Below are 26,167 nucleotides of genomic sequence, written 5' to 3' on the forward strand. Positions count from 1 at the left end.
GATCTGTCCCCAGGCTGGAGGAGTACTGGAGTGGCAGATGTTTGGTAGCCCTCCCTCTTTCATGAATGACCAAACCATCACAGCCGTGCCAGCAACCACCAGTGCTGTGTTTGCTGGGGGATGACTGGGAAGAAGGTCAAGACGTGGCAAATGTCTTTAAGTCTATGGAAAGAGTAAGCACCAAGAGACAAACAGAGACGTTTAAAGAGATGAGAGGGAGTAATAGGATGAATATAGGAAAAAGAAAACACAGCCTTTCTGTCAGGAAATATTTCCTGTCTGTAGGAACTTTTATACTATGATGATGCTCTTTTGTGGAATATTCTTTAATAAGAAAGCAGCTTCTTACTGTTCTGGACGTCGTGCTATAGAGTGTATTGCAGAATACAACCCAGCATCCTCAGAGAGATGGAAAAGAAGGCCTATTTAATCTTTTTTGCATTTCTTTCTTGGATGGCTCTGGGGGCACTTACCCAGCTGTTCAAGTTTGTGACTGGAAGGCTGATATCATACTGGAATAGGCATTGAAAAAAAAAAATCTATATTCATTAACATTTTAAAAAGACTATCGGTTTGACTGGGGCCACACATCTTCCATGTTTGCTTTCTGCAAACATTGGTAAGCTTAAGTACTACTGCATGTATATTGAATAAGTATAAATAGATGCACATACTGGCCTTGAACACTCAAACAATTACTGAAAACTCATTTTTAAATATATATTTGATTGTAAATTTTCCAACTTACTCTGTTGGCTAGATATTCACATAAGTAACAGTATCATGTGCAAATGCATATTAAACCATGCATTTAAATGGCCACTTCAAATGATGCGGCCATGAATGGTTGGCAATTTCAAATGATGTTAAAGCCAACAAGAGCATGGGGAAGATACCTGCAAATAATTTTGAATACTGCATAGAAATAAACCATGCTTTTTGATTCTGGTGACTCAAAACAGGTAAAATTAAGTAAATTAAATAACCTGCTACTATGAATTTCCTACCTCTATCCATTACAGCAGATTTATCTGACTAAAAATAGAATGTTAATTCAAAGCAGAATCAGTACTCTTGTTTAGGAAAAAGGCATCCCAAGTCTTAAATAAGAGTTAATTAGCACTCGTTATCCTATGTACAGAGGACCACAAAACACCAGTTCACTCTGTCCTATTTTGGCCACTGATGTTTATACCTTTGCCCAAGCATAAAAACAATGCAAGTACAGCATGCAACATACCAAATTAGATTTCAAAAATCACATGACATTTATTTTGCCACTCAACTCATCACACAAAGTAAGAACAAAGGGCTGGAGACCTGAACAACAAAACCCCAACTTGGACGATGCAATTTCAAGGCTTATCTCTAGAAACATTTAAATGAAAGGAGGTAGAAGCAGCAACCCTTTGTTGTTGTGTACATTCTGTTTACACTCATGCTCTTGAAGGCCGCTCCCCTTGTCCATACCTTAAATCATAAATGTTCTGCATGAGCTCCTCTCTCAGTACTTATCTGCATTTTGGATATCTGTTCTTTCCTATCTGTCCATTTTGTTGAGCAGAAACAGAGTCGCCTGAAGCTCTGAGTTAGCTATGAAGCTTGGAAGTCTAATTAGAGACTGGGAATTGTAATTTGTGGAAGAGAAGCAGTGGACCAAATGAAATGACGGAGAAACATCAGTAAGTGCAACACTGGATGCTGAGGCTCTGTAGCATTTACATAAGGCTGTTTATGAATATCAAGGTGATATGCCACATTTTTGCCCCAACAAGCTAATGAATGCAGAATGTCCTGTACAACTGAATGTCTCATGAATGTGGAGGCCAGTTACGCTTGGCACTGCCTCTTGATTGAGTTTCATGTGGTGCCCACCTCTGATGTTACCTTTTGGTTTATTTATGTTCTCCTTCTTTGATAACATAAGCAAGGTAAAGACCAAGAGCAAAAGTATCCTCAGGTCTTTGATGCATTTTCTACCCAGCTCGGTATCACAATTCAAAAATGGCTCTTCTTTATGGTTTGGAAAAACTACGCCTCTGTCAAAAATGCTCACTTTTGCCTCTCAAAACTTTTCACCTCTTCCTAGGGGAACTAGTTAAGCAGAGCTGCACTCAGTCAGGAGCAAAAAATTGAAAACACCTCCTAGAGCAACTGTTTGCATTCAACCCTCTCTTCTGTCCTCACTGAGCTGTCAGGGGCTTTAATCTTCCCTTTCCCTACCTGATCCTCTTACCATGTGGGTCTGACCCAGCTGAGAGGTCTAAAAGCTTCATGCAAGTATGGCTGTCATGGGCTACTCCAAGTACAGACGCTAGAAGTATTGGTGTGAATGAAACTGTAAGCAACGCTGACAACAAGATGTTCCTGACCAGGATGTGTTTGTACCAGGAATCTCATCCATTTACAAGCAGACGGAAAAAAGACCCTTTTGGCTCCTTCTTGACCATCCCACCAGAAAGGCTAAATGGTCTCCTGCAGTATGAGAGTGCTTTTGCCTTGTGAGATTTTCACCTCAAACTGGCAGCCTTCGGTGTGCTGGTATCAGCTCGGGCTGTTTTGCTGCCCCGCTGAAGCTGCCTGTGCTAGTGTGACCAGGAAGGTTCATCTCATCCTTTAGCACATGCAGAGCTTGGGGAGTTCTCCCAGGCTCCTTTAAGCCTCCTAGCTGGCTGACACTCTCCCACCACCATGGAAAAAAGGGCTGGATGGCACCTCCACTTGAAGGAATAGGAGCATCAAGAGGAGGTGCAGTATTTCCAAAAGCTGCTGGGAAGCAGGGAAGAGGCTGTTAAGCAAGAACATGCAACTCCCCCCACCCTAAAACCCAGAAAGGGGATTCCCTTGTTAACCCTCAGTCTGACCCCGCACCTGCCCTTGCTGGCCAAGCTCAGATGCATCCCGAAGAGACCGAGGGAGGTACCCATTTCTGAAGAGGCCTGTTCCCTTGCGAGGCATTCACTCACCTGTCTTCTCTTCGGTTTGGCTGCTCTCCACTGTCTCCATTTGGGGTTGCGCTGTTGCCTTGGCAGTAGCATCCTCTGCGGCAGGGGTGGTGGTGGCAGTGGTGTCAGCAGCAGGCACATCGGCTTGTTTAGGCTCCTCTTTGTCTTGGGCTTCGTCAGCCTTCAAGGACGGTGAGTTATCAGTGGAAGCTTTAGTGGCACTTTCCGTTTCAGCGGCAGCAGCGGACTTTTCCTCCGAGGAGGCAGCAGGAGTGGCAGCCTGTGGGGCTGGCTGCTCTGAGCCCGTGTCGGCGGCTCCATCTCCTTTTTTCTCCTCTGCTGGTGCGCTGCTGTCTTTGCTGCCCTCCTCCAGCTGGGCACTGTCAGCGGCGGCCGCTTCTGTGGCAGTGGGAGCCTCGCTCTCTTTGTTCTCAGCCGCTCCACCAGCAGGGCCTTCCTCCTTCTTGTCAGCGGCATCAGTCTCAGATGCCGGGGCATCTCCCTTCTTCTCCCCCTTGAGCTTTTTCCTTGTTATGTGTCCACGGAAGCTGGCCTGGATTTTGGTGGCTGCCTTATGAGCTTTATCTTCTGGTTTGATGCCATCTTGCTCAATCTTTTGGTCCCCGTCCTCATTTTTTTCAACCTTTAAAGAAGAACAAGGGAGAGGGCAGAGAAGAAAACAGGGAGATAAGTTAAGATTTCTACAAGTGCAGCCCAGGATCATGTTTCATTGGGAATGTCCCACCTTCCCCTCCTGCTAACCAGTAACAAGTTTCAAAGCAGCCTTTCCATTTGGTATGAATTTGAAGCCAGGTGGCTCTAATTTCATCCTAGGGCTGGACAGACACAGAAGGTTTGTAAAAGGAATTTAAAGCACCTCATCATCTCTGTCAGCAATGCTGAAAGCACCTTGGCTGTGTGGAAAGGCTTCCACCAGCTGGGTTGTCTCTATTCCCATGATTTATTTTCCCATCCATTTTGAAATATACCAATTTTTTTCCCTACTCATTTTCAAAACACTCTCCCGAGAGGGTTTTTCACAGTCTTTGCAAATCCACCTGTGCCTTTAAGTCTTTTTTTCTTTATAATGACACATTGTTTCACAGGTGTGTGACTCTAATGACACCAAGTGTTTTGCCCTTTATATCTTTTTGGCTCAGGATTGCCAACAGAGAATAGAATTGCTGCCTGCCCCACCACAGATGCATGCTGTCAGACATACACAGATATTCACAGGATATACTCCTCACAAACGCCCTGCCTGCAAGCACTCCAGGCACTTTGCCTCTGCTCCCCACTCATGGTTTCGATGAAGGAATAATAGGCAGATAGATATCAGCCTTTCCAGTTTCAGCAGACTATTATTATTTCTCTGACTATTGGGAGGAATTCAGCCTTTTGAGAAAGAATTGGCATTCCCCATGTTTTTTAGACTTAAGCCATGCATTAAAGTCATAAATGGGACCAAAATAGAGCCTGTGCCTTATGCTGGTCTGCTGCAGACAGATAATGCTCAGCTTGTAAAACCCCACCGAATCTACAGGACATACAATGCTTCACCCCAATAATTTAGCACCTCTTGGGCACGTGGCAGCTCAGCTGCATATTGATAAAAGGACACTGTTCTATTAATATTCCCACTGGGAAGCATTCAAAAGAGCTACTCGGAAGCAGAGCCACTGGCCTCTTTGCTGTCTGCACCTGGTTTCCATCACTGGCTAAGGTCACAAAAGAAAGAAAACGAGCTGGCTGAGAAAGATAGCACACATTTATTCCTGGGTGGGAAGAGGAAACCACTCCTTAGGCCATTGCAACTGAGAAGTGCCAACTGGGGAAAGGCCCAGGAGCAGAGAGAGTGTACAGCCTATAAATACATTCAAAAAGCGCGGGGCAGGATAAGGGAGAAGAAGCCACTGCAGCATGCACACATGGCATTGGAAACATCATACCTGTGAAGAGGGGGAGAGAGGACTGGCCACACTGGCAGTGATCACTGGGAAACAGACTGGAAGTGACCATTTCCACGGAGGCACACACGTGTGAGCGAAGCTGTGCCACTGAACCAAATGCTTGGCCACCGGCATGCCAGAGGTGGTACCCACTGTCTCTCCCTGGGTCCCCAGTGAGTGCAGGATCCCACACCCTAGCACTGGTGCCCACCTAGGATCATTCCCTGGCTAAACAGGGGTGAGCTTGAGTGGGTATGGTGGCCAAGGAATGAGAAGCCCCAAATCATCAAGGAAAAGAACCTCTCCACGTAGCTGTGCAGGGGTGAGGATGGGCCTGTATACAGCAGGAAATAAGTCTGGGAGAGAAACTAGGCACCAGGATGCTTATGTAGGGGGTGAGTGAAAAAGCCTGTGAATGAATATGCAATTGATATTAATACACAGAATTCAGCACAAGGAGTTTTCGTGCTCCTGACCGCGCCCAGGGACAATTCGGTTGTTGTCCCTATCACAGGGGCACAGCTGAGCACTTAGGCTACACCGCCCCAAGTGCATTAAGTGACGTGGTACGGAAAGTGGGCTTTCATGTTCGTCTCAGCTTGTCAGAGAGCAGGTGATGGTTATGCGTAAAGACGATGCAGACGTTATCATGCTGTAACCATTCATATATGTCTTTTGCTTGCATAGCTAACTCTGCACTGTGTTATTCAGCATCTGGGGAAAGCTTTCCAGCCTATTTCAGCACAAGGGGATGGAAACAAATCGGAAGTACCTTTAAACCAGCTTGTACACAGAACAGCTGGGATCCAGCCAGGGTAGTGCAGAGCTCTGCACAGGCTCATCCATCCTGCTCCTTAGGCAAGTTTTGCAGGTTGCAGTAAGTCCTGTGTTGCTGTGGCAACATAACTACTAATACCTGGACTAGCTGGTTTAAGGAGAGCTTGAGTATACTTGCATTACACTGTAGCCACAGCAACATGAAGACAGACTAGGTACTTCTTTATAGCACTGTGTAACACTTAGATGCCCTAGCTTTGACTCTCTCTCCCTAAGGACTGTGGCCAATTTCAAACAGCAGCAGGCTTGGAAGACTGGAAAGACAATTTAGACATAACTATGAGACCCTAAAGGTCCAGTCCCATATGCCTGACTCCTGCAAAACCATTAGTGAATGTAACAAAATTGTTAATCCCTGGACGAAGATGAAAACCATTGACTGAAGGGAGATCTCTCTTGCCACTGTCCCTGCTGCTCTCACATCCCACGTACCTCCGGCACCAACCAGGACAGCTATTATGAAGTGTGGCCTGCTGCATGCATGCCTCTGATTCTAGAGGAATTAACCTGTTACCTGGGCTATGCAGCCCTTATCTCCTTCCCACTGCTAGCAGGGGGCCAGGGCACAGTGAGCCGCAGGGTTGGCTCACCTGCTGTTCTGACAAATGAACTCGCAGAGAGCTGTGACTGTCAGCCAGCCCTTTACCTGGCAGGGAATGGGAGAGGACTTTTCCTCTCCAGGGAGGTCAGACTGAAACCTCTCACCTGCACCTACCGCATTACAGAGCTAAAAGGCTCCTTTGCCAGTCCGATGACATCACTGTCCTCTTATCCCAGTTGGGATGACATCAGTTTGAGTCCTTGCCAGATAGCAAGGTTTGCAACTGCAAAATGTATTTCCAACAGGGTGCTTTCAGCATAATTTCAGATATAAAAGATAAGAAACATGAGGCTGGGGCAGAGGTGGAGTTTAAGGTCATGGATGAAAGAAATGTACTAATAGTTTGTCTGTGCCAACTGTGGCCCTCAGGAATCCCATTTCTATTCAGTCCTTCCCCAGTGAAACATCCCAGGCATTTGAAATGACTTATTTTCAGGCTACTGGCCTGCAGTTACTTTAGGGGTAGGACACAGTATCTATCTGGTATGTGCGTTATGTTGTATAACAATGGGTTGTGTGAGAAACAGATTGTTTGAAACTTCTGTTCACACAAAAAAAACCCAAGAGCTCTTCATCTGTGGATTACGCACACAGCAGATAAACCTTAATTAAGGAAGCTGCTCAAAAATAACCTGTATGCAGTGAAGCTCCTGGAAAGCAATTTATCTTCCTTGGAAAGCTAAAAGGGTGAATCAGCCCTGCCAGGATGTATTCAAAAGCATCTCAGTGGAAAACAAGAAATCTATCTGTTTTATCTATCTGCCATGCGTGTATGACATCTTGGTTATAGTATTGTGAATTCTGGAATAAAGTGACTATTATTACTAGTGTTTGTACAGAATCTAGAGCTACCAACCAGGAATCAGGTCTGGTAAGGATAGGTTTCATATATTAGTATTCCATCACACCCCCACTTTATTTACACATTTATGTGTAAAGTAAACTCGTACTAGTACTTAATATTGACATACTCATGATATTGTAAGTGTGCATGCAATGTATTGTCATTTCACACAGAGCAAATGGCCTCTGTTTCATTTAGCGTGAGACAAATTATAGATCCTTCAATAGCAGAAAGACTTCAAATCACTGAGGTGGAGAGATACTCAGCTATATGGATGTATAAAAGGACATACATAGTCAAACATGTCCAATTTTTTATTTGGACCATCCCCAGATGTGCACTGAAGCCAGTGTGCAAAGCTTTGCCTTAATGAAACGCACTGTTAAGCTTTTATGTCTCTACCTACACAGCACACAACATCCAAGCCTAGAGGGATGATCCTCTCACCATCTCCATCTGCTTGTCTGCCAAACCTCCAGGTTTCTAGGACATCCCTTCCCAGGCAGACTGTTCCTGTGAGACTTTCCTTGCTGTCACATAGCTGAGAGAGTAGAGATGAGAAAGGAACATTTAAGACACAGGTAGGGCAGGGGTTAGTTCCTAGGCACCAGGACTGTGGAAATTGCATGAAGCCACAACCCCAAGATTTCTGATCTCTGGCCTGCTTTCCACTTTCCATCTCCAAACCTACAGCTTACAGGGGGATCAAAATACGGCAAAGAATGAAGAAAGTGTTACTATAACTTCCAGGCCCTTCTAAATGTCCCACATGCTGGTACAGCAGGGCAGGTGAAACGGACAAACTAGATGTTTTCCAGATGTTCTGTGTGCTTGCAGCCACATATACGCAAAGAGCAAGAAAGGAGGGGACTGAGTGCTTTGTTCCTCGCTTGCTGTTTGTCCACTTCTCTCTTGTGGTGCACCTCATTGCCTGGCCTTGGAAAAATAACGACATAGTTTTGTATTTTGGATGCTGGGATGGAGAGATGAAGAAAGAACATACTGTTTCATTAAAAGGTCTTTCAATATTATAGAGTCTCCTTTGCTCTCTCTGTAGCTTTCCCTTTCCGGGTGCTTCTCTGCCCATCAATATATAGCATGTGTCAGTCTCCTTAACATTCATCCTAGGATCAAGCTGCTATACACTCAGTCATCACCCTGGTATCCCACTCCTTTCTGTCCTTAGATAGGAGATCCTCTCTAATGTGACACCAAATCCCAGAGCCTTTGATTTACATTGCTGTCTCCTGGTGTTCTGAAACCCATGTGCCAGCAGTCCAGATTTAGAATTTACACAGCTTTCACCAAGAGAAGGCATCAATACCGGCCAGAGCCTGGACATACATAGGACCAGTGACAGTTATCAGTACCTCACTTCACAACCCAAGGGAAATATGGTACCCGATTATTAAAGAAAAAGAAATAACCCATGTTCTTCATGCAAAGATATAGGGACCCCGAGTCATTCCTTTCTTATGACACCAGCACTAAGGTATGTGTGGAAATCTTTCCTTCATTTAGTTAGGTGAAGTAGTGCTGAACCAACTAATGGCCTGTGGTACTTGTGGGGTTAAGACGCATCTCAGTCCATGCTGTAATCTTGACTACAGCATAATGTATGTTCCTACTGATGTTATTCAAGGTCACTTGGGCCCAGACTCACAGGGAAACAGGCACCTGACTCCCATTGATTTCACAGGATTGAGTCACCTCAATGCTTTTGTGGGCCTGGCTCTACATGACCTGATTTGTCTCAGAGACAGCATTTAAGGAGCAGAATGCATTAAAAAAAAAAGACCAGCTGTCTCCCCAGAAGGAGCGAAGCATGGACACATGAGAGAGAGAAAAGGCTTTCACGCCTTGTGAAGTGAAGAAGCAATTTAGCACAGAGAACAGCTTTTTTTAACCCAGTTAAATGGTGTGAAGACACCTGGCTAGAGGATGACATCTCTCAGCACAACCTGTCTGCAAGGCGAGGAAACAAACAGAGTTCCTTTTTTTCCCAGGACAACTATGGTGATGGTGGGTAAAACACCCTTGAGAAAGAAAAGGTTAATTCATCTCTCTGAAGGCTTACGCAGGATGGTTCCCCAGGGTATAACTAGCAGGGTTTCAGCTCTCCGGTTTCAAATCCTCCAACAATGGAATCTCCATCCTTTCCTCTACAAGATCCTCTCACATGTAGGAAACTTCCCCTCTATTTTATGGTGCCTGGAATGGAATAAGCTAATGATGGTCAAGCAGATCAATGGATGTTATTCACTTGTGCACAGTGACTGAGAAAAGAGGTAGAAAACAATCTAAGCTAGACCTATTTAGGTATTTTCAGTGTGCCTTCTCAAAAATACATTATACTCTCCTCACCTGTTTTGTGTTTGTCACCCTGTTTCTGTTAAGCTGGTGGCCAACCGTGGTGTCATCTACCACCTTGAAGCTCCTATAGCTCCAGTGTTTAAAGGGAGAAAGGCACTCAGTACTGCCTATGCTGCTTTTGCAGGCTGGGTGAAAGAAAGAAGAGCCTTGCCCGTGAAGATGATGCAAAGTGGCTGATGTCCAGGACTCATGCTTTCTGGAGCAGAGTGGCTCATGGATGTCATTGGGGAAAAGCACTTGCCTTGTTTCTGATCTGGGCTCTGTGGAACACTTCGGTGGTTGTGGGGCATGGAATGCATTCATTCACTCATCTTTCAATTCAAAGCAACCGAAGTCTCAGAGACAGGACTGGGTTGCAGCTTGCCAAGGCAGTGCCTTTACAGTTAATGTCAAGGGCATGTGCACAGCCCTGGGGTAGAGCCCTAAGTGTGTGAGGGCACTTGAGGGCACAAGGTCTGTGTGGACTGTGTTGAAGGCCTTGCACGTTTGGCATGATCAACATCTATGCTCTTGCTTCAAGGTGGATCCTGGCACATACTGTGCTGTCAGTCCTGCCTAGTCTCCTTTTTGGAGGGAAATACTTGTGTTGCTCCAGAAGGACCCAGCCAGCAGGCATTCAAATCAAGGGACTGAAGCCTGGAAATGAAGCAGGAAGGTATCCAAGCTGACTGTGTAAATCCACTCCCAAAATAGACCACATTAAAGAAATCCACCAAAAGGACCAGGTGAAAATTTTCCCTTGAACTATGCTTTGATTAGGAAAGTCCATTCAAAGAATTGTTTCTGCTGTAGATGGGACAGAAACAAGCTTCGATGTCACTGGACTAAAGAGAAATCTCATCCAGGCTCAACTATGTAGTTTGTATGGTTCTGTTCGGGGCAGTTCAGGCAAAGATGTTTGCTGCTATGTGACTTATTTTAAAGTAACACCTTCAGACTCTGAATCCCATGGTGTGCTGACCATGAGCAGGTCATGAAACTCCGAATTATCCATCTTTCTCCTTCCCCGCCTTTTCTCTCTCCTAACTCTTTTTTCTTTTTCTTGCTTCATTAGTTGTGGACTCCACAAAAATTTTCAGGGAATTGTTATTAACTTCTAGTGGCTCAGAGTGCCTGGCCGCATGAGAGCTGGACACATCTGCTTCTGCTCTAGCTGCAGCCAAGGGCCAGAGGCTAATTTACAGCTCAGACTTGCTTCCCTGAGATCTGTTGCAGGCAGCTGCTGACCCTCCTCAGAGCCCAGGGTTATGCAAGGTCTCTAGAGCCATTTCCACAAGAAGCAGCAGCTTATGTCCTACAGCTTCTACCCCATTCCCTCCATGGTAACACAGGGCTGCACCCAGATCTGGTGATGGGACACATCCCTGTTTCTCCCCAGCCTGAGTAAACTGCAGGCAGGGATACTACAAGCCTTTCCACTGCTGGTCTCTGAGGTTACCTTGACCTTTCCTGGTTGCACCTAGAAATTGTGAGGAATTTCATGCAGGGGCCATCAGTCCATGGGCAACTAGACCCTGTCACTACCTCAGCACTCACTTGTGCTCCGTGCTGGTTTGCCCTGGGTTTTTGCAGTCAGCAGAATAACAATGAAAGGCTCAAGCCCCAGGTCCATCCAGTCTCCGAACCTTCTTTTTAACCTGCCTGTTAACCTTGAATCTCCTCTGGTACCTCCTTCTGACAGTGACTGCCTACACCACTCAACTTTGTGATGATAGAGAGCTAAGCATCAAGTAGCTTCCTCCCTGCTTGACAGTAAGCTCAGGGCTGTATTTGTTCTATTATTATTATTATTATTATTATTATTATTATTATTATTATTATTATTTTAGTTTATGTCACTGGAAATGCGGGCAATTATCTTCTGAGAAAGCATTTGCAAGTTCATTAAAGTCAAACAAACATCCCCAGCAATTAGGGAAAGCAAGGCATGGACTAATTCCCAGTGGCTTGGGAAGCTGCTCAGAGGGTGGGCTCTGCTATTGCAGCAGCGAGCTTCCCCCCCAGCAGAGTCCCAGGCTTTGCCACTGCAGGGGTGCGCAGGGAAGGGGAGGTGTGGGGCTAAAACCCAGGGTGGGTAGAAGGGGCACTTGCAAGGAGCTGGTCTGGTAAGGTGGAAGGCTAGGGGAGAGAAGACAGAGCTCAAGGCAGAGAAGGAAAGGAATGCGAGTAGAGGAGAGGGAAGAACAAAGGAACCAAATGGAGAGGAGAGGAGAAAAGAAAAGGTGTAGAGAGAGGTAAAACCTGTTCAAAGCCAGGGTACTGAATGGAAGAGAGGCAAATAAATAAGAGGCTCAATGGCAGAGATGCGATACAGAGGAAGGGAGAGTGCAAGGGAAAGAGAGAAAATCACTGATCCACATCCGAAGGGCGTGACAGCGGGAAGTACCAAGAAAAAACAGGCAGCTAAACAGCCGAGCAGGGTCCGCTGGAGCAGATCTGCATGACTGACTGTGCCACAGATGAAAGAGGTGTTGGCAGAGCTCCCTTTGGCCCATGCCACCTCGCTGCACAACCCTGGCTGTCATTTCCATGAGTGCTGGGCTAGCAGAGGTCCTGAGGACCCTGCGTCAGCCTCTCGACAGTGCCCTGCTGGGGAGCTGGCCCTGTCAGTAAGCAGGCTGATTTGGATGTGGGTGAGTTAACACGTGACAGCTCTGGGCTGAGCCTTTACTGCTCCTTCCCCATCCTGGACAGTGGAGGGGGGGAAGCGAGATGGAGCAGCTTCCCCAAGGCAGCAGGGAGATGTGAGAGAGGAAATCCAGGTAGGGAATGAAGGTTGTTCAGTCCTTTGCTTGTAGCTCTGTGTCACTCTACTTGTAAAATCTAAAGGGTGATGCTTACTCTGCCCTTGAAACCTGAACTTTTGCTGTGGTGCTGCTGGGGGGGCAAGGTGTTCTCATGAATACCCTATGCAATTATCACTGACCATCCCATCAGCCATGCTCATGTCAACTAAGGCTTCGATAAGGAAAACCCTTTGGCTGTGCACCAGCCCACACTGAGCTGTCTTCCCACACTTCTGCTCTGCAGAGCATATGGACAGTGATGCTTCTACAGGATCTTTCACCCACCACTGCTTTACACCTAGCACCTGCACAAAGAAGAAAAGGTCTCTCTCTCCTCCCAAATGGCAGCTACTGCTGGGGTGAAACCCTGTAGCTTGTACCTGTGCCCACAGCCACATACAACAGTTGAACTTCAGCAGGGATGGGGGTGTGTATTCCACCTGAAAAGACGGGGTGAACTGAAGAAGGTTGCAATCAGGATTCTTGATCAGGGTCTGGCAAGGATCAGTCAGTACTGCCTTTCTTAGGTTCAGTACAGTAAGTACAGTAAAGTCAGTACTCCCTTTCTTAGGTTCATTATCCTCCTGGTCAGATCTTTGTCTTTTGTTTTTCTAATCTCCTGAAAACGAGCCTAACCCACAGCACCACCTTTAGCCAACAGCTTCGGCATTCCCCAAGGAGCAGAGTACAATCTTTCAAATCACCAGAGCTGCCCCCATTAAAACCCAAATAACCAGAGTTGCAGGTCTACGTAATTTGATAAATTGGCTCTAAACCAGCTCTGCCTAAGATATCCTTTCTCATACCCTCCTCAGCTTTTGTTACAGTTAGACCAATCCAACATCCCCACTGCAGAGCTCAACTGTGTGGGTTTGACAGGTCTCAGTGGCATGGCCTCTCCTTATCAGCCAGGATTGCCTCTGCTGGCTCTGCTTCTTGCTCCGTGGGATTGCCTGACCCCACTAACACCAGCCCCAGCTCCACTAGGACAGGGTGTCAGCCTTGCTGCTGGAGGCAGAGAATGATTTCATTGAGTGCTGGCTCTGATCTTCACAGAAGCTTGTTTTATTGATTTGTGTTGTGGATCTTCATGCCCACCTGGGTTTGACTGACCCAGAGATAGCCCTCATGCATCCCCATGTACTTTTTCCTCTGGCTTGCCCTGGCCATTCTCTCCACCCACCTTTACTTCAGTGGTACCACTGGTACTGATATTTGCTCCACGGATCTTCTGCAAGGTGGCTGATAGGGCTTTCACAACAGTATGCGTATGAACTCACCACAAGCATTGGGTAAGACATGGACCCCTCTTATGGATCTGAATTCTTCACAGTAACAGCATGTCTTGGATACCAGAGATATTATAGAAAACTTTCTGTGAAATCACTCGTGGCCTACATTTTTTTCTCGTTCCCTTTACATGTTTAAAGTACAAGCAGAGAAAGGAGAGAGATCCTGTGTCTCTTCCCTCCGTAGTCACTAGTTCAGGTGACAATGGGAAGAGTTAAACCTACTCTTAAGATATCAAATATAGGAGACAGGTCACTGGTCCCACTTTGAGCCCTTAGATACTGCTGACTTACAGCTAAGTGTGAGAAGACCTAGACTATCTCTCTCTATTCCGCCTATCCTGAAATTGGTACAGCTTATTAGCAAACAGTTGCTCTGAGATCTTACTGGAAGTTCAACGTCAAATGCAATTTTGGATGGTGAAAGTGGAGAAAGTGGAAAATTTCATTGATTTCAATGACATTTTCACTAGGGATAATTTTTACAAGACCTCTGTGGTCTGCTGCTCCAAGCAACTTGTGAGAGGAGACAATGTCATGTTCCAGAAGGACTCTGAACCTAATTGAATTAGTATTTGTAGTGTTGCAAGATCCTCAAATGCATTGTGTTGTAGCAAGATGTAAAGCAATATTTAAGCTGTGCTCTTATCTATTCTCTCCTGTCAGGGCAGGAATAGAACATCCTGAAAGGAGGCATAAGTGTCTGTCAGAACCTGAAAAGGTCTCCAGAGGCACCTGTATGACACAGCTTCTTTCACCCAAGAACCTGGGCTTGACTGCCTGAGACCATGCACAGTTTGTATAACTTTAGTGCTTTCCAAGGTCCATAAAACTGATGAATTGGGCCTGTGATTGCAGCTGTCACTCCTGAGTGGCACAGCGCCGAAGGCATAATGTTGTGCCATACCCCTCTCCGATCCTTCAGGTAGGGTTGTCACCAGAGCACAGACATGGCTTTGATTGGAAAGATCCTTCGGGGCCACAGGCAGCTGAACATGAGACTCAGTAGCCTCAGGGCTTAATCACTTTTTCTAGAGACTGGCACTGAGCTATGGGAAACGCACATGTGGCTTTGAGCCATTTTGTTTCCTACTTTGCTCCTCTACTGTATACAGCCCTATTGAAAAAGGGGGAAGGGGGAGGCAAGCCTGCAGTGCATGCTGTGATAGACCCTTTGTGGACACTGTTAAGTTAGTGCTATAAAGACCTCCAGCCAAAAGGAACATGTTGAATAGATGTGCTAGGGAAAAAAGCCACAAGTGTTTGGATCTGACGCTTATAAGGGCTAGTATATCACCGCCACATTTAAGTAGTCACCCAGAGCTTCTCCTAAGCTTCCTGCTGCAGGAGAGCTGTTCTTTCCATTTTTTCACTCCCTGGGCTTCCCATTTTAAGTTGTTATTATAAAAGGGCTTCAGTAAGCTTTAAACATCTTGGTCCTAAAGTCTTCTGGCTTTTTCCCATTCTTCAGTCAGGAAGCATGGCAGTAGCCTCAAAGCATTGCACATTGTAATGTGTTTTGCCCAGGCACGCAGTTTAGATCACTCCGTATCTGGTGAATCTGTAGCACAACCATACCGTACATCCAGGCACCCCTGGACACCCCCGGGGAGGGCTTTACTCAGTGGCCACCCTGGCCTGAGGGAAAAGGGACCCCTGTTGAGGACAAGGGGATGGCTGGGTAGGCAGGTGCACAAAGCTCCTTCTACTTCTTTCTGATCTGCTGCAGATGTGATACGGAAAGATAGTTTTTATCCTGAGAAGGACTTGTGAGTTTCTGGAATAGGAACCTTCTTCCCTCAGGATCCTGTGCAAAGCCAGACAGAAAGCACTGGGAAGTATGCACAGACGATCTAACACCAGAAAATGTGCAGTGTTTCGTCTTCTGTTTTGTAAGGGCCAGTTCACACTGCACAGCGTTGTCACCCATCAAAGACCAAATAATTAGGAATCTCCAGGGTGCTCTAGGCCCTCCCTGTGCACTGCAGCAGGGCTGATTTTCTTCTTTAGCCCACCCTGCAAGAGCAGTGTTTTTTACCAATCTTTGGACATTCTCCCCAAAGATGATTCTCTGGGTTTCTCTGGTTTATTCTTTTGTTAAATTGAAGAGTTTCTCACAGAGTTTCAGTCAGCCCCCTGTGTCTTGTCCAGTCCATGTTGAGAATAGCTTGTTTCTGCTTTCTTAGTAAGACTCCTTTGTGTATTAATAGCTCTCACCTGTTATACTACCCTTCTTTGCCAGATCACTCACAGAATCACAGAATGGTAGGGGTTGGAAGGGACATCCGGAGATCATCTAGTCCAACCCCCCTGCCAAAGCAGGGTCACCTAGAGCAGGCTGCACAGGAACGCATCCAGGTGCGTCCACTCTTCCTAGCCCTCTTTAGCACTACTCAGATATCTTACTTTGGTTACTGAATTCACATTTATTCTACTGAGAAATTACTAAAATGTCTCTCCAATGAATAATGGAACGCTATACTCACAAAAATAATAATTAGCAATATAGCTAAAAATAAATCAATGTGTGGATCAGACTCCCAAAGGCTGCAGGAAAAGCTGCAGCCATGAACATAGATGGTGCTGAAAATAGCTAAGCACTTGGGGAAAAAAGAAAGAAGAGGAAAAAAAAAGCTTAGGGGAACTTATGAATGGCCCAGGGTCCTATAGATAGATAGCAATTCACGCAGATTGTTAAACACAGCCCTGCGTCTGGCTGCTCCATTTCCTGGCAACCTCCCCAAAATGCTATTCAGCACACTTAGGAGTTTTCCGAGGATGTCAAGAAGTTGGGTAGCTGGAACAGGCTGGGACAAGTAAGATGGAGTGGAAGGATGTCAAACACTTTTCAGAGGTTCTCCAAGAGTTTCCATCCAGGCTCTTATTGTACTAAGGGTGAGCTTCCATATGAAGGAAGAGGTGCCCACTGTGAGAAGAGCCAAATACATGAGGATTTATGATGATGACAACCATTATTATTTCTACATCTTTGGGATATATCTCCCTTGTGGTGCCAGGAAAGGAAGCAACAGGAACAAGCAACAGGTGTTAAGACAATGGGAGTGTGCTGAACACAAGAAATGGCACAGGCAGAACACAGGTTTACAGAGGAAAAAGAATTCAGGAACTATAGGAACCAGCTTGCTTTCTCCTAGCACCATCTAAAATATAGAACCATTTCTTGGTAGAAAGACATAATTCTTGCTTCTTCAGGAAGTCAGAGGACAAGGATGGTTCTTGCCAGTCCAATTTATTGACCCATTAACAATAACAATACAAAGTCCTTCGTAAGAGACATCATTGTAGTTAAGCAAATTGCAGGTCTGCTCAAATGAAGCAAAGATTATGGTAGGCGAATGTCTGCACTACGTGGCCAGGTTATGTCACTAGTTGTACTCTACTTTTCAGATGAACTGGTCCCTCATTCATGCAAATCGATACAAATCATGCAAATTCCATTATAGTGAATGATTTAGATGACTACTATCTAAAATTTTAGCCCAGGAGTGTGGCTTTTTCCTTTTTTTTTTTTTTTTTGGTAACTCTTTCTTTTTCCTCCTTCCCAGTCAGAAAGAGAAAATCTTATTGTATAACTCTCACAAACTGCATGTCACAAACATACACACACACACGTATATATAAATATAGTGGAGTAAGTGAGTAATTTGCAAGAAATCCACTGCCTGAAGTCAGTTTGCATAATCAATTCACTAAATCCTGCTGAAATGAAATCAGAAATGAAGCCTAGATACAGAATATTTTCAAACAGAATAAATTCAAGACGAGTCATTCGATCCCTTCCAGAAAAAATGAGTTATGAATGCACAAATACTTTCTGTACTCTTTCAAACCAGTCACTAACTCAAGGGTTTGGGACCTGCCTAACCTTTACTAATATCTGAGAGTACTCGGTGTAGAATTCGAGCACTTATTTGGGCTTTCAGGTAACTAACATTTTGATCTTAGTGCAAAGCAGAGGGAAAAAGTTTCCAGCTGTATTTTGCTTTGGTTGCAGAAGCAATTATTTTGAACCCTGAAGAAAATATAACACGTCCCCCCAAGATGCCTGCTTTCCAGATTGTACTCTCACAGCACTTTACAAACATTCATGAATTAATAACATTTTAGTATACATTCCTATGCTTTAGTTCTAGTGGGTCAGCATAAACTTGATTGAAAGAAGAATTAAAGGGCCAGGTTTTACGGAACAAATGGTGGGATCTTGACAAATGCCTACTTGCCTTAATCCTATCGAAACCAGTGTGAATTAGGCACCAAGGCTCTTGGAAAATCCTGCTAGGCTCCTGCCTATATAAATCTTATTTGTTAGGACAGTTCTGTAAATTACCTGATACCACCCTGCCACCATTTGGAGCTAGGCTTGTAAATATCTGCTGAAAGATTGCAAAGTAAGACAAAGGAGCTTAAAGACTTAAAGCGTTAGTAGGAAATCTGGATATTTCAAGCTTAGGAAACTCGGGGTATAAAGGGATTACACTAAAATCTTGGTCTTTTTTTTTTTTTTTTTAGTTGAAAGCTGGAAAGTTAAAATACAGGAAGCAGAGGCTTGGCAAAGGAGAACAGAGGATCTCAGGGTCAGGGCAGCTGACAGAAAGCTGTCCCACAGCACTGCCCTACCTCTGCTGCTGAATTCCTCTGTTATCCTGGCTCATACTTTTCACAGGGTGATTCCTAGTGGCACTTTCTACATCTCTGAGTATCTGGCTTCAGACACCTTGAGTCTGACTTGGAGCAGTGCTAAGCACTCAGAGCTGCAGCTGACAGTAATCGGAGATGTTTTCAGATATGTGCAATTCAAAATAAAAACTACTAATAAAAGTCAGGTCTTCTATTTCTCAAATTCAGCACATAAAATTGGGGAGTCCTGCTGACCAAACTCTCTCTTTGTACCTCAATTGTCCATCTGCAAAAATGCAGTAAAAATACTCAGTTATCTCACATGGGTGTTGCAAAGATTTACTAAGTATTGTTAGGGATGTGCTCAGAATCACAAGACAGCCCAGGAGAAAATTAATATTTCTGATTTCAGAGCAGAGTTTGAATAGTATTTATTGAGCAAAGCTGTGGGGTCACACGCTGACTTATTATGAGAGAACAAAATATTGAATGACTGCTCATTAAGTGAGCACTGTCCATTCTGTGACCTGAATGCCGTATGAATCCCTGGAAAGAAAAATAAGATGTGTTGCTTTTATTAGAAGTGTACTGAAATACATTCACAAGAGAAGACCATGCTGATCTTTGTACAGGCAACTGCACTTCCAATATTGGCTAATTTTTTAATACTTGGCTTAGCAGCCTTAATAACTCTCTTCTAACATAGTTGCTCTGTGGTCTTCTTTCACACATACACTAGCTCATGTTGCAGCTGAAGCCTAAATCTATTTCCACTCCTAATAATGCAGGACAATTCAACTTTTACCCAGATTTCACTTTCTAAAATGCAAGTGACTAAATCATGGGAGCTCAAACCTCTTGGCCTCATGCGCCTCTTAAAAAAACCACGCCTTCCAGTGTCCAAGAGGCGTCAAACCCCTACCCAGTACCTTTGGAGAAGTGAGGGAGTTTTCAACAAGTAGCTCCCAGGCAGAAAACAGCAATGGCTCCCCGGGGACCCAACACCCAGTGTGGGATGGGGTGAGGCTGGGTGCTGAGTCCCAGAGCTGTTGGCCTCAGAAGCCCCTGAGAACTTCTGACCACATGAAGATACTAATAAAAAATAGCCCTAACATCAGCAGTGTGCTGTCAGTAATATGACATATCTCCACTGTGGGAGTCATACTTCAATCACTCAGTAACTGCCTGTGGCTTAAAAGCCACAAGTTGGCCATCCTTGAATTAGGTGAGGCAGGATTATCAGTGGAAAATGAAACATTTTTCTTAGCAAAAAATAAATTAATAGAAAGTAAGTCTTATCTGGCAATTTAATGAGTGCACAATTACTGCATCAGGGAAAAGCCCCCTAAAGATTTAATCATTTAATATGTACAAAAAGCTACTGAGAATTACTTTGTTCAAAGGATCAGTTACATCCTTGCCTAGTTTTCAGCAACTCAATGGCTACCCTGCAACATCAGAGCTGGAATAGCACTGGTGCTGCAGGGCAGAAGCACAGGGTGTTGATAAAAGCAGAGCAAAGGAATGACAGAAATCCTGTTCAGCATTTTCCTGTGCTCTCTATAACTGAGCGCTATTTTACTGCCACTGGCAGCAAACTGACCTCCTGTTTACACCACAATCCTTGAAACTTCTGTTTTTCATAAACTGTGCCCATCTCCAATTCTGATTAGCTTCTCCAGGCATTTCTGTGCTGCTCGGAGTTTTCACAAACAAATTTCCAAACAGCAGAATGGCTCTATATGGTACCCCTCAGAGGTACTCAGCATACTCTGTTGTGTGCTGCACCTGACAGCAGGAAAAGGTTAGAGATGAGTACCCAAGAGAGAAGCTGAAGAATTACAGGTTGGGGATATCAGCATCAGTGATACCATACTGTGTGAAGCTGAGATGCAATGCATCATACGTGAAAGATGGAACTGAATGGGACTGGATATAAGGAGGCAGAGCAACGAGGAGCACATTTTGCTCTCTGCAGGGACAGGTCAGAACCACAGCAGAGAAAGAGAAGAAAGCAAGCCCTGCCAGTGGGGCCACTCACTGCACTTGGCTAGACAGGAAGACTGACCTTAGCTTGGTAAGGCCCCTTCAGTTCTGCAGTGGGTGCTTACAAGTTGCCAAATTATCTGCTGTCGTTAGTGCTTCTTCTATGGGGAGAAGAAGCCAGTGGAGCCACCCAATTGTAGATGCTTCCAACAAAATTATCTCCTGACGTAGTCCAGTGCCTTTTCTGCCTCTCCCTTAATTTCTGCGCTGTGGCAGTGTATGCTTCTTCTGTGGCAAAGCCAGAAGCAGGGGTTGCCCCAGGGGTAGGCTGAAACCCCATCTGATTTGGGAGCAGTATGGATTACAAAATCCCCACCACCTCACAAATGCTAACACAAGACCTACATTTCCACTACCTTCTTTGCAAACATGCATCAGGTTTCACCCAGAGAGACAACCACACATTCACTTTGCAACAAGGTCTCTTTCTTCCCTACACTGACAGCCTCTCCACTTCCATTCTTAACTGGCAGAGGCACAGCATCCTTCCTCCAGACTTGCCAACAGGACCTTCTCTTTTGGCCACCTAGACTGCCTCCATGAAGTATCTCTCTGGATCACTCCACCATAAACTCTGCATCAGTATTGACAGCCAGAGATTTAACTCCAGAGGAGCAGGGGGAGGGTCTCTTAAGCTGCCATGAAGGGCAATCTCAGCAGAAGGTCCTCAAAATAGGCATAGGCTTCAAGCCATAACCAGTGATTAGATCTAGTGGGTTTACAGTATCATGCCATGCTGGCACATCTGAGGACAACAGACCTAGGCACAGCTCGTCTTCCATGTTTACAGAGTGCCAATGAATTGCTTTTTTCCCAAGACTTCTGAATTTCTGTACTGGGATTTTTGTATTTCCATTTCAGTTTCTGCCAAGAAAAACTCTCCCTTGAGCATGTTAGGCTGCTTTGCGCCCCGCTAAGAGAAGTAAACTTTCTTCTGAAGATAATTCATGGACACAGAGGCCTAGTAAGCAACATATCAGTTCATCAGCAGCCAGCATATGTAGCAATGGTGGGAAAAATTCCCACCTGTGCCTGACCGGAAAATTGTGTCCCATGTTATGCATCAGAGATTTGAGGAAGTCAATACAGACATTCATAGTCTCCACAATAACAACAGCATATTCAGACTAGGGAGAAAGCCCAGGCAGGCTCTCATTAATAAAAGTTTATGACCGTGTATCACTGTGTTCTTGCCTCTTTTTGGGCTCCCTGTTAAGCCCAGTTTGAAGGCTCTTTCTTAAGCGCATCCTGGTCTGGAGCTTATGTCCAGGCAGACTGCCTCTCCTGGTGCAAGCACAACCACCTCACCTGGAGATCCTCCAGGGCAGCAACCAAGAGCCTGAACTTCATGAGAACAGCACCAAGGACCTGTCATACCACAGACCTGCTTGCTTCCTCAACTCTCCAGCTCAGCCCTTCCTCAGGAGATCCTCCCATGGATCCTGTAGGCAGATACAAGCCCCACTCCCACAGACACAATTATAAAGCGACTGTCAAATAAACAAAACAAACAATTTGCATTACTCAAACTACTTCTTCCAGGTGAGGAGAAGGAGAGAGGAATAAACCCATACTTTTTCTGTCATTTCTAGATTAATTCCAGCAAGGTGTGTGAATACTAGTTTAAAAGGTGTTGGTTGTATATAAACAGGCAGAATGAGTTCAGCAGATAATTTCACTTTCTTCTGTGCCTCAGTTTCCTCACATACAAAGGGAGTAATAACAAGAGTGTTCCAGGCTTGATTTCTTAAGGATCTAAGCTGACATCTTCCAACACCAGTGAAAAGTGTAGTACTAGTTTCAGTGATAACATATTTGGCCCATTTTTGCCCAGTTATTTTGCAGCCCATCATTCACAGGCACAAGTACAAAGTAGTATGACTCATATATTACATAATAAGCCTGTCTTACAAGCATCTTTCTGGGCACACAGTAAAGGCTGAAGCAGAAAATGTAAAATGGAGACTACCTCTGAAACCTCACTTTGACTCTCTTGTGCATATGCCTTATAATAGTCTTTATCCTATCTTTTTTTTTCCCTTGCAAGTTTCCCCCATCCCAGCTACTACAAAGGATAGACAGAGCTCACTGAGTGGGTATTGATTCAGTATTTTCCCGTTATCCTAATTTCAGGCATGCCAAAATGCCTTATTTGCCACACATCATTCAAACCCATCCCTGAATGCAGAATTCCAATTTCTTCATGGTCTTCTGTGGTGCTATTTTGCTGTAATATCCCAGTGCTTCATAAGCCTTAATGGATGTTCTCCCAGGGAGACAGGCAGGGTTGTTATCTCTATTTTACAGTGAAATCAGACACAAAGAGGCTAAGGTCAAAATGGCCAGAGCACCCACTAATTTTTGGTCCCTAATTTGTGATGCCTTGGATTAGCATTTCCCCAGCTCTGTGTGTGTTTAGGGCAGAACTCCATACAATACCAGCTCTGCACTTCTGCAAGTCAGACCCCAGGTGTCTCAGACTGAGAACCCAGAAAATGAGAACACACCAATTAGCGGCCACCTATGGAAAACCTCATTTATATGGCTTTTTCATACCACATAGGAACTCGTCGCAAAAGGCAGTAAAAAGCCTAATTCTTCAGGGCAGTATTCAATTGCCAAAACATGAGACTATTCTTCTGTTTTTGAACAGCCCCTGCCCAATTCAATACATAACCTTTATCACTGGCAGTAAATGAAACAGGAGACCTTTAGAAAACACCTTAGTTTATGGCAAAACTCATTCAGTCCCTAAGTATATTCCATTCTGTGCACTGAACGAGACAGGGATCCTATTGAAAAAAAAAACAAACCCACCAACCAGTTTTTGATCTTATAATTAAGGACATCATTTTGCATATACGTGAGAGAAGACAAATTAAAGATGAATAGGCAACCCTTTTAATTACTTCTCTGTATTCTTAGTGTTTGACGTTGAAAACTCAATGTATCCTTAACAGAAGCGTTTCGTCTCTCATTTTTAACATGCAAGCTAAAAAGGAAGACAATAGGCAATTTCATCATTTGAAATCATAATGGCATTCTCTTTCCTTATATTATAAAGGCACAACTGTTGCGTATTAAATGGTTGCAAACAATTCCAAAGCTTTATTCCTCTAATCTCAACAGATAGAGCCAAATAACAAATTAAAAAACCACAACATCTATTTGGAAAAGACCCCTACCAAGAAAATTCTTACCCAAACAGGGAAAGCTCAGCAAAATTTCATGTCGTTGAAAAGATTGCCTTTGACTATTACAATTGATCTCATCCCCCAAAAGTTGGGTAATCCTGGCTATAGGCAGGGTGCCTTGTTCCCTTCTTGTGTGGTGTAAAGGCTTTGGAATAATCGAAGAAAGGATGTCTTCCTGAGGGTTGTATGGACTCAGCACGTGATAATGGAAGAATACCACAGGTCAGCTTTAGTTGTTCTATATTCTCATGCAGCAGTAGCCCTTCTGCTGCATGAGAATATATCCAGTGATTGTGAATATTATGTCTCAGCATGTTTTATTCAGTATTCCCAGCAACTGCGGGGACACATCATAATGGGAGCAGAGGGGATTAAGCACTGAAGGTGAGTGCTAGTAGGGGTACAGCACTCCAGTTGGGAATTTCTGAGTGACTGCCATATAAATGCTTTGTGACAATTCATGTCAGGCAGGTAGGAGATGCCACCAACTGATAAGTCCCTTGTAACAATTCTCTCCTGAGGATGATGAAAAGGGAACCTCAGTGTGGAGTTCCAGCAGATGGCTGTGTTCAGAAGATGCATGTTGGGGCTAAATCTCCAACTTAGAAGAGGAGATGCCTTGCAGAAACCACAGTCTTAAGTTCACTAGACAATACGGGGAGAACAAGGCACCTCAGTATCACAATACACCAAATAAATGCTTTTTGAATCTGCCTATAGCAAATGCTGAAGACAGAGCGACATCTAAACTGTCTGAGTTTAGGCATCTTGCTCTGGTTATCAGGGAGGCATCTTCTGGTTTGGATTCCAAGCCCTGAACCCCTGCCCAGAAAGAGACCACAACTATAGTTCCTCTCTGACAACATACAGTAGATAGGTATTTATCTAGCAAATACGTGGAGAGAGTATCTTCCCTAAATTATGGGACATGTTGATTCAACTCTCTGCTCTGCCTGAAAAGATCTCAGGTCTTACCTTCCTCCTACAGAAGACTGTTTAGAGTAAGTCGCTCCTAGCTTTTCCTGCTTAGTTTTTAGGCTTTTTTCATGGAACAATTAAATAAGCTTGAGGCCAAAGACAGAGAGAGCACAGAAGTAAATACAGCTCTGTAGCCTACTGGTTAAGTACTCTTCTGCAAGAGGACAGATTGGGTCCAGTTCCTGCTTCAGTGAATATTTGATACTAACTGTACAAAATAGTGTTGAGAGAGCACAAGAGACCATTTGTCAGTCCTCTGGTCCAGAAGTACCTCGTACAGCCTTCCAATGATTGACGCTGCCATAGTTTCCTCAGACAATCTACTCCAGCCCATGGACTCTTCCTAAAGTCTAGTCTGGATCACTCTGACGGCCCATTAAAGACCATTACTTCTTGTTTTATCCACCCTGGACAGCAAGAACAGATTATTACCATTTTCTTGCACTAGCCGGACTAGCACCCTGACCCATTCTCAGCCTTATTCCTTTTAGGTTGAACAACCCTAATTATTTCAGTCTTTCCTCACAGATTTTATTTCCCTTGACCTCCAGCAATTCTCACTATTGCAGCCTGCACTCCCTCTCACTGCACCACATTTTCCCAGGGTGCGTTACAAGACTAAGGCATGACGTCTCAGCTGAGACTTAGATGTGCTCATCAGATCTGAAGGCTTATTAGATGTGTCTTACAGCCTATACTCCCATTTGCACCCCTAGTAAGATGATGTTTTCCTTTTTGACAATAGAATGACGTTCTAGACTAACATTGAACCTGTGGTCCTCTAGAGACCCTGTCTCCCCCTCTGAAGGATAGCTTGCTGGCCTGTTGGCTCCCATGGACAGCTGGCTGCAATTTATTAATTATTCCCATGGAGAGCACTTTACATTCACTCTGATGCTTGTCTTGAATTCCAGAAATTTCCACCAGCCTATTCCTGGTTCATGCCATCTGCAGATTTTAAAAAACACTTCCTCTAGACAGTCATCCAGGTTGAAATTAAAATATTAAGTACAATGTATTTAATGAAAACATGAAGCACTAACTGGCCACAGCTCAAGCTTGTGGCAACCTGCTTGATAGAGCCTTCTGTTTAGACAGGAAATCAGTGGGAATTGCTGCTGTAATATTTTCCTTTGGACCATGTTTCTTTGCTTCACTTATGATAAAAGCCTGTGAGATAATGTCAAAATCCTTACAAATGACAAGGTATGACAACTACTTCCCCTGTATCCACAAGGCTTGTTATAGAAGAAAGCTAAATTAGTTTGACACGATCTATTCTTGACAGATCTGTGCTGGCTCCTAATAATCTCCTTTATTTGATTATTTCCACCATTTTTTTTTCCAGGAATGAAGTTAAACTGAGTAGTCTGTAATTTCTTATCTTCTCCTCGTTCTTTTTCAGCCTTCTGACACCTCATCCAGTCCTCACAAGTCTTCAAAGCATTCAAAACTATGGCTCAGAGATTGCTTCCATCAGCTTTGTAAGTAAGCTAGGATGATTTGAGACAACCATCTTACATCAGTACATCCTGACTTGTTCTGCCCTTTTCCTAGATCCTGATCTTCCGCCTTTATGGCTCCTATTAATTGTTTTAGCCATCAACATGGAAAATTGGCATAAAATGCTTTGGCTCTTCCCTCCCCTCCACAAGTATCATAAACACTAAGGTAGAGAGTCAGGATA

The 26,167-nt window shown here is 44.5% G+C and overlaps 1 protein-coding gene across 1 annotated transcript in view; it reads right to left on the reverse strand.

Moving 5' to 3' along the window:
- GAP43 (growth associated protein 43) overlaps positions 1-26,167 on the reverse strand; it is a 59,193-nt gene that overhangs the window by 23,332 nt on the left and 9,694 nt on the right. The window contains exon 2 of the mRNA XM_074594356.1: positions 2,967-3,588. Coding sequence (XP_074450457.1) covers positions 2,967-3,588 — 622 coding nt within the window. The remainder of the gene's footprint in view (positions 1-2,966; positions 3,589-26,167) is intronic.

The sequence above is a fragment of the Larus michahellis genome, chromosome 1, assembly GCF_964199755.1.
Source record: "Larus michahellis chromosome 1, bLarMic1.1, whole genome shotgun sequence".
NCBI classification, from domain to species: domain Eukaryota; kingdom Metazoa; phylum Chordata; class Aves; order Charadriiformes; family Laridae; genus Larus; species Larus michahellis.